Here is a 15130-nt window from a genome sequence, read left to right as displayed (position 1 = left end):
GTCTCAGTGGCCAAGAGGAATGGGCTGGGCTTGTCGCACCTTCTCAGAGATGTGCGCAGCCTGTCCCACGTCCTCTGCTCCCTGTGCCCCTGCTGACCATGCCATGGTACACCAGAGATGTGGGAGCCAAAGCCAGCCCCTCACCTGGCTGCCAGGCTAAGCCGTCCTGTCAGAAGGCTGGGCCTTCACACTTCTTAGCTGGCTTCAGGAGTAGGTAGCGGTTGCGTGTTAAGTGCTTCAGTGGCTCCCTGGCCTGCACTCAGCGCTGGTCTCGCCTCGGAGTTTCACTGGGCAGCTGCAGAGGTGCCATGGTGTCAAGGACACCATACCTCCTTGACACCATGCCTCTTTAATGTCCTTTAACTTTCAGGTAGTTGACAAATGTATACGGGCACTAAGTTCTGGAGGTGACACCAGGAGGTCGCCGCCAGGGCGAGGAGCACACCCAAGGCCAGTGGCGTAGGGAAGAGACAAGGAGGGCGTCACCAGAAGCAGGCCTAGTGGCTTCAGCGGGACAGGGCGCTGAGTGCAAGTTAGCTCAGCCTGGATGCCCAGCTCACTCACATTGATAGAATGTCTGACCAAAATTCTCCTTCAGATTCACCTTAGATTATTCCTGTTACTTAATCTGATGTGGTAAACTGTTCAAGGGGAGTTTGTCTTGGACCCCTCTGATGGGGCTGTTGGGAGAGTCCCAGCCTCAGCCTCTGTCCTGACAGGACAGCCCTGTAGCTGACCTTCTACACAACTAACAAGCCAGGCTGTTCCACCTAAGGAGTCTCCTGGTCTTTCAAGTTATCTGTGATCTCCGTTCTGAAAATTGGTTCCCAGGGACGTTGGTCCTGTGAACAACCTAAAAGCTGGGGTTGGGTAAATGTCTCATGCACACTTTGGAGAACTTCTAAAAGAAATATTGAAAACATCGTGTTTTAAAAGGAAAGAAATAGCCGTGTTTCTTACAGTTTGTGTCCATGAGAAATTGTTCTGAAATTTTAGAATTCAAGTAAGGTTTATGAGACGTTTTGTTTGCACACAAATGTTCCTGAGTAGCATTCAAGTCTGCTGTTATTGTTACCTTTTCCTTCTTGCAAAGCACTTGAAAATGCTTTACATTTCAAAGGTTGGTGTTTTGTACCATCAAAAGTTATTTCATGGATGTTTCCATTCTTGACCAAGATTTGAGTCAATTTAATCTGAAAATAAGATAATCTTTTGTATTATTCATGTATTTGTAGCAATACTATTAGTATATAAATATTTTTTTTTCCTGGAAGAGTATAATAAGTAACTCAGTAACTGGGGCCAACTGACCCAAATTCTTTGTAACATGAAATGCATTTTAACTTTGGGGAAATTCATAAAATATTAATATTTAAGAGGAGTCAGTTGAGGATGAGACCTTTGTATTCAAGGTATCTTTCATTAAGCGCCTGGCCATTTCTCGATTGCATCTTGGGCAGTAGCGCCATCTGCTGTCATTAGTGCAGCATTGCTGTGAGAGGGGTCAGGTTTATGTTCATAGTCCGTCCACCCTTGCACTACAGATGAAAATGGTCTTTTCAAATGAAAAGTTTACATTGGGCCTCATCATCTTTACATAGTAATTTTAAATTTGTATGCTAGTTGATAATATTTTAAAACAAACCCTATAAGTGTCATAACATGAAATTGTCAACTATAACTTGAAGTAGCAGGTCAGCCTAGTCATTAATGATAAAACATCAACAGTAACTAGTAAGACATTTGATTTTAAATTTTTAATCACAAAAAGAACAATTATTTTCTATTCAGTGAATTAGCAATGATTTTTTTGGTCTCTAATTACAAGGCTTTCTGATTATTGTTTTTTTTTTTTCTGTGAAATGCATATCTCTTCTGACATCTGACAAACAACACATGAAATTCCTTTTATTTACCAATAATGCGTTTGAAAAAGGCTTTAAGTGCAAATGGATGTGTTTCCTCCCTTTTACATGTCAGTGTCATAAATCAAAATCAACCTGTAATCTTGATTCTCCCAGGAACTTGGGTGTATGTCTTTTTACCTCACGGTTGGGGCTTAAAAATACTTTTGTAGTTTTATAGAAGAAAGCAAATCGTCTTTGGAATAAAATATATCTGTATTCAAAAAAAAAAAAAAAAGAATATACAAGGGGGCAAATTGGTGCAGCCACTCTGGAAAGCAGTATGGCGATTCCTCAAAAAACTTGGAATGGACCCACTGTTTGACCCAGTTATCCCACTCCTCCGTTTATACCCAAAGGTTTTAAAATCAGCATACTGCAGTAACATAGCCACATCAATGTTTATAGCAGCTCAATTCACAATAGCTAGATTGTGGAACCAACTAGATGACCTTCAACAGATTAATGGATAAAGAAACTGTGAGATATATATATATATATATGAATATTATTCAGCCATATAAAAGAATAAAATTATGACATTTGCAGGTAAATGGATGGAGTTGGAGAATATCATGCTACGTGAAATAAGTCAATCCCAAAAAACCAAAGGCTGAATGATTTCTCTATTAAGTGGATGAGATAAGGGGTGGGACAAGGAGAGTAAGAAGAATGGAGGAACTTTCGATTACGTAGAGGGAAATGAGGGGGGAGAGGAAGGGAGAAGGAGAGGGAAAGATAGTGGAATAAGATGGACATCATTACCCTCTGTATATGTATGATTACATGAATAATGTGAATCTACATCATGTACAACCACAAAAATGAAAAATTGTACCCCATTTGTGTACAATGAATCAAATTCAGTCTAAAAATAAAATTTGAAAAAAAAGAATATAAAAAAAAAAAACTTTTGTAGGCTGGGCGTGTGTGCAGAGCATCATGACATTGGGACAGTACTTTTAAACAAACCTCTGTGTGTGACTTAAGAGACTGAACTTAAAACAGCCCAATGCGTATTATCGATGTGCATTTTCTGCCTCCTACAGTGACAGGGCTGTACTCAGGACACACATTTGCAGACATTGATGCGAGGACTTTGGGTACAAACAACCAGTGTCTGCTGTTTTCAGACAACATATTGCTGAGCTGTTATAAGGCCAAAAATGTGAATCTCCCTTGAGTCTTTCAAATTCTAATTCAAACATTACTCTTACACCAGGAAGATGGCCCCCACACTGGGAGATAAAGGCTGTGCTGGTTTATTTCCACACGCGGTCAGGCAGACCTGCTTCCTCTTCTCTGCCCTATCACTTAGTCAGTCCTGAGGTGATTTTCAGAGAAACCCAGAGATAATGCTGTTGTCTCTAATCTTTCCCCTTCTTCCCTCTGTGATTTCTGTGCTGCTGTTTTAATAAGCACACTGGCCCTTTGGCCTGCTTCTGTGGCAACACTATTATTAGGAGCTGGTTGTATTTCCGAATTTAAAGCTATAAACACTACAAGCTTTAGACATCAGTACTGTTTGTAAGTTCACCTCTGACATTAAATACTAATGATGTGCTTTGCAGATCCAAATGAGAGAGTATGCTAGCGAGAAAACATCCAAGATGTCCACGTCTTAGATTGATACACAGACAGCATCCTGAGATCAGAGCTGGTGTCCTTTGGTTGGGAATCAGTGATGGGAGAGTAATCCTGCTGGTAAAGCTAATCGGGACATAGCCAAGCAAATCCTCTTGTCACACTGGCGAGGAAGGAGTGTCAGGTGGAATGGTGCCTGCCTGACTCCTCAGCCATCTCAAGAGTGTTACCCACGCAGTCAACTTAAAAACCACCACTGGTAAAGGAGCGTTGGCACGGGCGCAGGGAAAGCCCTGAGCCTGTGGAGCATGGTCCTACTGGGTGCCTGTCCAGCTTCAGTTGCGTGGACAGCATTGTTGTCCAGTGGTGGGAGCATCGGCCATGGCAGCTTCATCCTGGCGTGCCACGCATGTCTCCTTCTGTGAGGAGAGACCAGTCCCAGCTGTCCCAGACACACCTGCAGATGAGCTGGCTAAGTCATGATTTGTGATCGGACAGAAGTTGAGACAAAGACTTAAGAAAATATTCTTATTGAACCTAGAATATCAAATTTCTTATTTTTTATCCTTATCTCTACAGCAGCATTTAATCTTTTCAGTACAGAGCTGCTGAGATGTAAATATTACTTCGCAGTCTAATCCCAAAATTTGTAGGTGACTCAGCTTGTGCATACAATGACTCCTAGTAGTGTATTCATATCAGCTCAGAGAGTTTCAGCACCAAGGGTGAACCCTGTTACAGTTTTTCTGCCCAGCTAACATGAATAAGAAAATGCAAAAATAGGAAATGATGTACATACTTGGCTGTTGATTAAAGCACTAACTGTGAAAGCAAAAAACTTGAAACGATTCAGTTAATAGGGCGCAATAGCAAAAACTATCATAAAACTATAAAATACATTACTATACAGTTACAAAATAGAATGAGGACATCTCTAATCTGCTACAGTTATAGTGAAGACATTAAGTGAAAAAGGTTCTGCCCATAGGAATGTGTAATACACTAATGTTGTGTAATAATAATAAGAGAATGTATAATGATATTTTCAGAAATAAACAATGGAAAGATACATTTAAACCTAATAAAAATGATTACCTATGAATTGGAAAAAGAACTAGGGTCATGAAATATTAAAGGAAACAGATCTCTGCATGATGATGTTTTAAGTTTGATTTAAACATTATTGTTTTCTGCAATTAAAAGACAAACATTATCGCAAAGCAAGACCTAAAAATCAAAGCAAACCAAAACAAATGAACCTAATTACATCAAGTTGCTAGCATAATTGCAAGGAGAATTATCTCAAGTGGTTTTAGAGCATAGTCTTTGACAGCTCATCAGCGAATCAACCCTACGGCAAAAAAGACTGAAGAAATTTATAGTCCAGTAGTGCAGTGGCCATGCCTGTAATCCCACGGACTCGGCAGGCTAAGGCAGGAGGATCACAAGTTCAAGGCCAGTCTCAGCAACTTATTGAGGCCCTAAGAACTTAGCAAGACCCTGTCTCAAAATAAAAAATGAAAAAAACTGGGAATGTGGCTCAGTGGTGAAGCACCCCTGGGTTCAACCCCTAGTGTTGCAAAAAAGTAAAGAAAATTATACCATGTTAATAAACCTGTTGTCAATAACAATGAATGTCTGGTTATTTTGAAACTAATACATACTCAGAAGGAAAAACAAACAAGTGCTTTCAATTGTGTCAAGGCCTAAGTTTCTTAGATAACAACAGAAAAGGTAGGAAAATCTAAAAGACTTTAAGAATTCTCCGATCTTTCATTGGTTGGCAGTGTCAGCATGAACTCAGGCTTATTTTTCTGCTTGGAAAGTGTATTGCCTGTTCCACCCATAAGATGACTCAGCAGCAATGGCAGTTCCGTAGCAGTGACCCTCAGTGCCAGATTGTCGTCTATGAATGTCATTCTCCACCAGAAGGAGTCCAGGCTGTTCAGAGCGATGGCTCATTTCATAGCTGGGGTCAGAGCCATGCAAGAGGATCAGGGATGCCTTGCCACACTTCTGACTACCAGGGATCAGGCACCACTTGAAACAAGTTGAGCACCAAAATGGGGAACTTCTTCCCATGGATGGAAGTGCAGTGGGTATGTAATTATTCTGAATTCATAATGGTCCTCTTTGATCATGTTCAGACCAAAATTGTTAAAAAAGGGGAAGAACCAAGCCTTTTTTTGTGACTTTTGTAACTTTCCTATTCAGGCTGTATTTCAGAGTCACTAAATAGTCAGTGAGGATCAGCTCTTCATTACAGAAGAGCCAGAGCTAATAAAGGCAGGAACAGTACTAGAATTAGAAAGCTGCCATTTTACAGCCTCTAATGAAATAATTGACCTAAGAAACAAACATCGACGCCACTGGAACCAATAAGGGAAAATCTGATGAATGTTATATTGGAGACTCGGGCTCGTCAATCTTAACCTCACTCAGTGGAAGAAGCGCAGGCTGCTGGGACGTGCAGGGCTTACACAGCAACTCCCACAGTTGTTTTTGACCGAAAGAAATCGAACCTGAATGTAAGCAGGCCTCCGGGTCTGATTGCTGTTCTACACAAAGCCTGGGTGGGTGGAGGAACAGGTTAAATGACCCTTCAGGTGAAGTCAGCCAGATCCAGAATGTGGGAGACTGTGGAAGAATCCATCCAGCTCCTTGGACAAGTACATGGCCGTGAAAGGGAAGCATGGCAATCACACGTGGTGGGGAGGGACTGAGTGTGTGCAGGGTGCCCTTCTTGTTCATACTCCAGTTCACAGAGCCGGCAGAAGACTGCTGCACGATCATTCAAACTTAGCATGCACGTGTGGTGACATTAAGGAACTGTCAGTATTTCCACATGTGGAAATGGTACTGCAGATGTGTTGTCGAAGTCCTCGTCTGTTAGCAATACCAACTAAAATACTTTAGGGTAACCAGGTAGGAGTCTCAAGAGGACAAGTTCCCATTTGCACTTAACTATAATACAGTGTCTTTTCATCCTGTTAATTTTTTTCTTTTCTTTCTGTTTCTGTTTATTTTTCTTATCATTTGTTTGCTCTTAATGGTGCATTAGAGTTGTACATAACAGTTGAGTTCATTCTGACATGATCATGGATGTCCCTCCTCTCCTCGGTCCCCCTCCTCCTCTTCTGCTCTGCTGGTCTACGTGCACTCATTTATGTGTTTTTAATTGATGCTTTATAGACATAGATAAAGGTGGAATCCACTGTGGTATATTTGTACATGCACACAGCGAAATTTTGTCAAATTCATTCTGCATTTCTTTCCCTTTCCTGTCCCTCCACCCTCCATCTCCTACTCCATCAATCTTCCTTCTACCTTTGTGAATCCAACACCACCCCACCCCTTTCTTTTCCTTACTTTGCTCTAACTTCCACATATGAGAGAACATTTGACCCTTGATTTTCTGAGTCTGCCTTATTTCACTTAGTATGATATTCTCCAATTCCATCCATTTACCAGCAAATGCCATAATTTTATTCTTCTTTATGACTGAGTAGAACCACATTTTCTTTATCCATTTGTCTGCTGACAGTCACCTGGGCTGGTTCCATAGCTTGGCTATTGTGAACTTCACTGCTATAAACATTGATGTGCCCAGCTCTCTATAGAATGCTGATTTTAGTTCTTTTGGATCAATACCAAAGAGTGGGGTATCTGGGTCATGTGGTGGTTCCATTCCTAGTTTTTGAGGAATCTCCATTTGCTTTCCAGAGTGGCTGTACTGGTCTGCAGTCCTACCAACAGTGTGTGAGTGCACTTTTTCCTCATATCCTCACCAACATTTAATATTAGTATTACAGCTGCCATTCTAACTGGAGTGAGGTGAAATCTCAATTCCCTAATGCTAGGGATGTTGAACATTTTTTCATGCATCTGTTGACCACTTGTGTTTCTCCCTTTGAGAAGTGTCTGTTTACTTATTTTGTCCATTTTTTATTTATTTTTCCTTTTGGTGTTTTTAAGTTTTTATATATTCTGACCATTAATCCCCTAATCTGAGCAGTAACTTGCAAAGATCTTCTCCTGTAGGCTCTCTCTTTACATTATTTATCATTTCTTTTGCTGTGCAGAAGCCTTTTAATTTGATACTGTCCCACTTAATTGATTCTTGTTTTTATGTCTCCAGCTTTCACTGGGTCTTGCTAAGGAAGTCAGTACCTATGCCAGTATGTTGGAGTGTTCAGCCTATATTTTCTTCTAGCAGTTGCAGAATCTGTGATCTAATTCCTGAATCTTTGATAAACTTTCATTTGACTTTTGTGCGGGGCAAAAGATAGGAATCTAGTTTCATTTTTCGATATATGGACTTCCAGTTTTCCCAGCATCATTTATTTAAAAGACCGTCTTTTCTCTAACATATATTTTTGGCACCTTTGTCAAGTATCAGATGGCTGTATCTGTGTGTTTGTGACTTCTATTCCATTGGTCTTCATGCCTGTTTTGGTGCCAATGTCAGGCTGTTTTTGTAAGTGTGGCTCTGTAGTATAATTTGAGATCAGATATTGTGATTCTTCCTGCATTGCCCTCCTTGCTTAGAATTGCTTTGGGTGTTCTGAGTTTTTTATTCTTCCAAATGAATTTTAGAACTGATTTTTCTAGTTCTGTGAAGACTGTCATTGGTATTTAGTGGGAAATCTATATGTTCCTTTGAGTAGTCTGGCCATTTTGACAGTGTTAGTTCTTCCTATCCATGAATATGGGAGGTCTTTCCATTTTGTGTCTTCTTCAGTTTCGTCTGTATTCTCTAGTTTTCATTGTAAAGGTCTTCCACCTCCTTGGTTAGATTAATTTCTAATTTCCAATAGAGTTACTTTGTAGAAAGAAAGAACATTGCTTATGTATGGTATTGACAACTTACACCAAAAAACACTCACATTACACCCTCTCTTTTAGAGCAAGCCACCTTGGGAGAACAAGTAAAACGAGTGAAAGAAATCGAAGCCATCGAAAGTGATTCTTTCGTCCAGCAGACATTCAGATCAAGTAAGGAAATTAGAAAGGTAAGCCCACACAGGCATTGATTTGGCCTGAGTAGTCGAGGAGGCCTCAGTCTTGGCGGTGAGTGCCGCCTGTGGCCGGTGAATGACGGCACCGGTGAAGCATGTTCAGGGCGAGAGTAGCTCCTGCGGGAGCACAGGGTGCAGATGGAGCTGGTGTTGATTTTACATTTACTAAAAAGGACAAAGATGTCCGAGGATGGTTCCGAAACAGTCATATGCATTCCATGAAAATACGCAGTTTTCTTTTCAAATGTATACATCTGTTTTTTAAATTGACATTCCCAGATAAAAGTTAGGGAAGCACTTTAAATGATAAAACTATCACCTAAATAGTAGCACTCATCTCTGTTCTGTGTCCTGAGGTATAGCGCTCAACTCCAGTTAAAGGACCTTTGAATTACATTTTTGCTTCTGTTGAGTTTTTCACGTATTCTTTCACTTATTAGTAAGGATGGCTTTACAAATCTATATTCCTTTAGTAGGAAAAGAGTCAGGAAAACACATGTAGTCTTTCATAATGTTCATATAAAGAAGACATGACTACCACCTATCCTAAAATAGTCTACATTTGCAAATGTGTTAACAGCTGTATAATACCCTGATGACGAATGTAATGCTTCATTTCTTTTTCTTCTGATATTAGATATTTAAATAGTGATGTTTAAAGAGATATGACATGTTTGCAAATATCCATTATTATCCTCTCAAAATACATTTTTGTTTAAGGTCACATTGTTTAATATGTTTCCAAAGTTATCCACTAAAATCATTGTGCCAACTCAAATTCCACCCAAAGTGCAAGGTGCCTCTGCCTCTGTGTTGGCCTGCAGGCTACCAGGCCCTCCCGTCACACTCTGCCTGACCTGATGGGCCCCTGCTGTCACAGGCGAGGTGGAAGTCTTTAATTTCCAAACGCTCTTGAAGTCGTCCCTCCTGTTGTGAGTTGGGCATGGGTGCCCACGCAGGCCCTGGTGCTGCAGAGCCACAGGCCTGTGCTGTTAACGTGCAGGGCGTCTTTGGCTTCCGGTGAATCACCATCTCAGCTCCTAATCCTGCAGCTGTGAAATGGACACTCGTAACTACTGTCGCCCATCTTACTTAACATCTTACTTTTGCATATTTTAAGGACCTTCTTCTGACCTAGTAGAATTACTGTAATTTATTTTAAAATTTGCCCTTCTGGTATCTGTTTCCTGATGCCCCCCTGACTTCTCAGTTCTTACTGAACTCTTCTAATCAGTTAGCATTTTCTCACCATGGAAATGCTTATTCCTCTATACTTCATGCCCTGGGTTTTTTTCCAAATGACGTTTTGCTGTTTGACCCAATATTATCTCACTTTAAATTCATTTTTTAATCCAGTGCATCTCCTTCAAGAAATCGTGCATTGAAAGATAGGAAGTGGTATCAACAGGAGAACATGCCAGAAAGCCTCAGCATGACATTTGCATTGGTGGATATACAGTATCAGGAGTCTCAGCCATCTAGCCCTGAACTTGTATTAGTGCCCACGCTTCAGATGACCAGAAGAGCAGTGATAGGCAAACAGTGGCGTCTAAAACAAGGGGCACCTTACTGGCTGGTTCTGAAACGCTGGTGTCTGCAGCATTTGCCAAGGATTCATGGTGCCCCCGAAGCTGAATTGTATATCAGGAGGTGATTAGCAAAGAGAAGTGAGACCTCAAGGGTGGATGCAGGTCACAGGGAACACGTCAGGCTGTCCCTGGTACGTGACAAGATGACTCTCGAGGACTCTGCCCACTCCTCTTGTGACACTTCAAGCCCTGGGTGTGACACTGTGTCTCCGAAGGAGGCTGTTGGGTGCTGGCCGTCCTCAGCTCCAGCACAGCCGTTTCTCAGCTGAGCTGATCCCACTGATCGAGCCAGGGAGCTCGGCACCAAGAGCATCCTAGACAGTGTCTCCTGACACCTGTTGATCTAACCAGTTTACCTCTCTGAAATCATGTCTCTGGCTTGAATAGACAGGGAGTCTGGTAGTTCCTGATGCATCCTTAACTTTAGGAGCCACAATGCGGCTTGTCCCAAACTGCTGTCCCAGACGAGATTGTCCCAGGCCTCAGGTCCTGCCTCTGCCAGGTGGCTCACCTGTGCACAAGAGGGGCTCAAGAGCCAATCCCTGTGGGCCTCGGTCCTCTGCTTGAAGTACCTTTTAAAGCCGAATTTTTCAAATTGAGCCACCAGGTGGCAGTGTCACCCAAAGCCAGACGTTCTGTGGGGCCCATTTTGAGGTTTTATAATCAGGGCAAAATTTTCTCCTACACTTTTCTTCACTTAAATAAAAAAAGCAATTAATGATTCTCCCCACATTTTCCAATCACATGTTGTTAAATAATGTTCATGTTCTGATCCTAGCCTTGGAGAGCTCCGCCTTGTGTTTATATGCACTTCCAGAGAAAATGCTGCTGTACCCCACAGGCAAACACAGGATGAGATGACCCTCATGTCAGATGGGCTCTTGTCTCCCACCTGAAGAGCAGTGGTCCATGGGTGGGCAACCAGAATGACAGCAAGGCACCTCTTGTCAAGGCTGTTCAACATGGACAGCTGCTAGCTCAGCCTGGTGGGAGCATTGTCGGTTCACATGACTGCTCTGCAGGCCACAAGGACTGCCAAGCACTGACCTCTGGCCTCCAGCTGGGCACACTCCCCCTTCCCCAAGCACAACATTGGGCTTTGTGGTTAGATGTCCCCAGTGGTCCCCAAGATATCATTAAGGCCATGAACTCCTGTACCCAATGTTTGGAGACATAAAAATGTTTGAAACCTGGGCTTGGAGGTGTAGGTGTTCACTCCAAATTGTAAGAACCAAGTAAAAACTTTTAAAGCATCTTACTGTGACTGTTTCAGGTACACATTATGCTGTGGTGTGCACACTGGTAAACAGCAGCACACCTTTGCTTCACAGTCACCTCTCCTGTGCACTTGCTCTGGGGACTCAAATCTGCTTGTGACATGAGTCCCTGTAGTACAGCTTGGTCAGCTTTGTCCACTTTTGCTCTCATGTTGACTCAGAGGGTCACCTGTGGTCACTTGCTTTCAGCCTGAAGAAATCCCTTTATATTTTTTGTAAGTTGGGTCTGCTGGAAGGCTCTCAGTTTTTTCTGAGCATGCGTTCCTTGTCTGCCTCTGTCATTGAACAATAGCGATGTTAGATGCAGAGCTTTCGGTTACAGCTCCTGGCTGGGCGCTTTGGACACACTGTCCCAGTACTTCTGTATCCACTGGTTCTGTTGAGAAGTCTGCCTTACTGTCGTGGGTTCCCTTGTATGTGGCACGTCGCTTTCCTCCTGCTGCTCTCAAGATTTTCTCCTGTCTTCAACTTACAGTAATTGTACCATAACATGTCTGTGGGTCTCTTAGTGATTATCCTACTTTGATTTGGTTGACATACCTAGAATTAATTATAAGTATATACTATTAACATACCTGAATTTATTTTTTAATGAATTTGAGAAGATTCCAGTTATAGTTATTATTTCTTGGAATATTTTCCCTGTGCCGTCTCTGCAGTCCTCTGGTAACCTCATCACGTGTGATCTCATCAGTGTGCTGAATGGCATCTATATTTCCCATGTTTCTCTGAAGTTGTCTTTTTTTTTTTTTTTTTTGTACTGGGGATTGAACCCAGGGCACTGAACCACATCCCTAGCCCTTTTTATTTTTATTCAGAGACAGAGTCTCACTGAGTTGTTTAGGGCCTTGCTAAGTTGCTGAGGCTGGCTTTGAACTTGGAATCCTCCTGCCTCAGCCTCCCAAACCCCTGGGATTACAGGTATATGCCACTGCGCCAGCTGGTTCTATCATTTCGTTATTGTGAATTGTGCTGCTATAAGCACACAGGTATCTCTATAGTATGCTGACTTTAATTCTTCAGAAAAAATACTAAGAAGTGGTATACCTGGGTCATACAGTGGTTCCATGCCTAGTCTTTTGCGGAACCTTCATATTGATTTCCATAGTGGTTGTACTAATTTTCATTCCCACTAACAGTGTATGAGTTCTTTTTTCCATGCATCCTTGCTTTTATTGATATTTGTATTCTTGATGGCTGCCATTTTGTCTAGAGTGGAATGGAATCTCTGTTTTTTTGTTTTTTTTTTTTTTCCTTTTTGGTCCTGGGGATTGAACCCAGAGTTACTTAACCACTGAACCACATCCCCACCCTAGTTTTGTTTTATTTAGAGATAAGGTTTTGCTAAGTTGCTTAGGGCCTTGCTAAGTTGCAGAGACCGGCTTTGAACTCAGGATCCTTCTGCCTCAGCCTCCCAAGCCCCTGGGATTACAGGAGTGTACCACTGTTCCCAACTTCAGTGTACTTTTTAACCCAATAAAACTTCATAAACATATCCTTAAATATCTGTAAAAGTAACATTGTGATAAACATAGCATCATTTATTGTTTGATGTAGTGTTCATAAACACCTCCAGATTTGAAAACAGTTGGTAGAACTCTGTAAGGGTTCCTGGACATGCTTAATGACTGCCCAGAGATCTGCCATCAGGATGCTTTTGGCTTCTAGAGTGTTAATCTCTCCCATGAATATGGACCAGCTTCCACTATCATGTATGATTACACGAATGGTGTGAATCTACAGCATGTGCCCCGTGTGTGTACAATGAATCAAAATGCATTCCGTAAAAATAAAATAAAAAAGTAAACGCACTGTTTTTAATTGAGTAAAATACTTTACGAGGATCTTGGATCAGGAGTTGACTTCTGCCCCTGAGCACCACAGAGCACCTGCTGTCAGGCTTGCCCTCCTGCCACTAGGCGGCTTGAGCAGATGCGTGAAGCCCAGTGCTTGGCATCGCCTGGCAAGCCGCACAGCCTGGGATCCGAGGGAGGAGACTGTCCACCCAGAACCCGTTTCCTGCTGTGGCCCTGAAAATGACACCCTGTGGAGTGGTGGCATGCCCCTCATCCTGGCCGCAATGGCCACTGTTCCTTTCCACTGTGCACCTGCCACTCAAGGCTCCTTTCCGGTCTCCTCCTCGCAGGGCACTCGCTGTCCCTCTGGCCGAAGCACTCCCTCCTCCCATGCCTGGCTCCCTCTCTTCAGGTCTTGAATTATGCCCCCCGAAGGATGGCATCCCCGGCCCCAGTCTAAAGTAGAACCCCTCCCTGGTCCCCATCCTCAGTGCCAGCACCTTGTTTATCCCGACAGCAAGTGCTGCAGTTGGGGGAGTATGTCTCCATGTGGTGTGTGTGCTTGTAACCTGTCAGCTCACAGCAGCATATGACCTCCAGTTAGGCCAGGGCATATCTGTTTATTCTCCCTGTGTACCCAGGGCTTCACAATTGGCAGTGCTCCCAACCTGGGGACATAGAACAGTCCTCCAATCCTAAGGTAAATAGGTCTAAGAAAGGAAGAGCCACTTCATGCACAGTTCATTCACTAGACATTTTTCCCAGTGACATCTATTTTATGCTTCATTCATAAGAGTGAATGATTAAAAGTAGGTAAGTCAAAAGAAGTCGGGTGTAGTGGCACATGCCTGTAATCCTGGGGACTCGCGAGGCTAAAGCAGGAGGATTGCACAGCCTGGGCAACTTCGTGAGACCCTGAGCAACTTAGCAAGACCCTGTTTCAGATTTTTAAAAAAAGGTCTGGGGATGTGGCTCAGTGGTAAAACACTTCCAGGTTCAATCCCCAGTACAAAAAAAGAAAAGAAAAGAAAAGAAAATGGAATTTGAAAACAATAAGCATAGAACCAGCAGATGCAGGAAAAAGTACATGGGAATCATTTCCCACTCCTTGCTTCTCCTCTTTCAGTTGTATTTTAACTTCTAATTTCAAATTCTGATCTAACCCATTTAATATTATTCTTGCTACCTTCTGCTGAGCCGTCACCTCCATGGTTGCTTCTTTCCAGGGAGAAGCAAGTTGAAGCTCCTTGAGGAAGCACCACACTGCTGGCTCCCTCAAGGCAGAAACGCTGGTTCACTAATCTTTGTGTCCCCTGCACTTGGTACAGTACATAGCACTTGGTGAATAGTCAGTGTGAAAAGAATTGTCTGCAGTTTGCAAGATGTTGTGATAAATTGTGGTTTTATTTCTTACCAAGATATGACATACCTCTATAAAACATTTTTTTATATTTTTAAATGTCCTAAGTAACCTTAAAAGATAACCTCTGAGTCCATCAACTTATACATGAATAAATAAAATCTGGTAGCTCCATACAATGGAAGATGAAATATCCAGAATAGACAGATCACTAGAGAAGGTACATTAGTTGGCTACAGAGGGATGAGAAGGTTGAAAGGAGGGGAGACAGTTGCTGAAAGGGATAGTAAAGATGACGTAAAGATGATTGGGATAATAGTGTGGGTGTTCTAAAGGCCATTTGCTATGCACTTTGGATGTGTGAATTGTGTGGGGTGGAATCATGTGTGAACAGGTTACATTCGTGTTTTAAAGAGAACCTTTGGTTCTTCATCTCATGCCTAAAAAAAGATCAAGTAAATACTGGGGATTTGTTGCATGCTTATTTATTCAAATTTAGACACAGGATAGATAGGTAGCTAGAGATAGATAGATAGGTAGGTAGATAGATAGATAGATAGATAGATAGATAGATAGATAGATAGATAGATAGCAAGTATAGG

The 15130-nt window shown here is 42.2% G+C and overlaps 1 protein-coding gene across 3 annotated transcripts in view; it reads left to right on the top strand.

The window, feature by feature from the left end:
• The window catches only part of RSRC1 (arginine and serine rich coiled-coil 1), a 362234-nt gene that overhangs the window by 344995 nt on the left and 2109 nt on the right, over positions 1-15130 (top strand). For all 3 annotated transcript variants that reach the window (XM_079100402.1, XM_079100401.1, XM_079100403.1), the window contains exon 8: positions 8394-8500. In XM_079100402.1, coding sequence (XP_078956528.1) covers positions 8394-8500 — 107 coding nt within the window. The remainder of the gene's footprint in view (positions 1-8393; positions 8501-15130) is intronic.

This window comes from Sciurus vulgaris (genome assembly GCF_902686455.1).
Source record: "Sciurus vulgaris genome assembly, chromosome: 10".
In the NCBI taxonomy this organism is placed as follows: Eukaryota; Metazoa; Chordata; class Mammalia; order Rodentia; family Sciuridae; genus Sciurus; species Sciurus vulgaris.
This window is presented reverse-complemented; position numbering and strand designations above follow the sequence as displayed.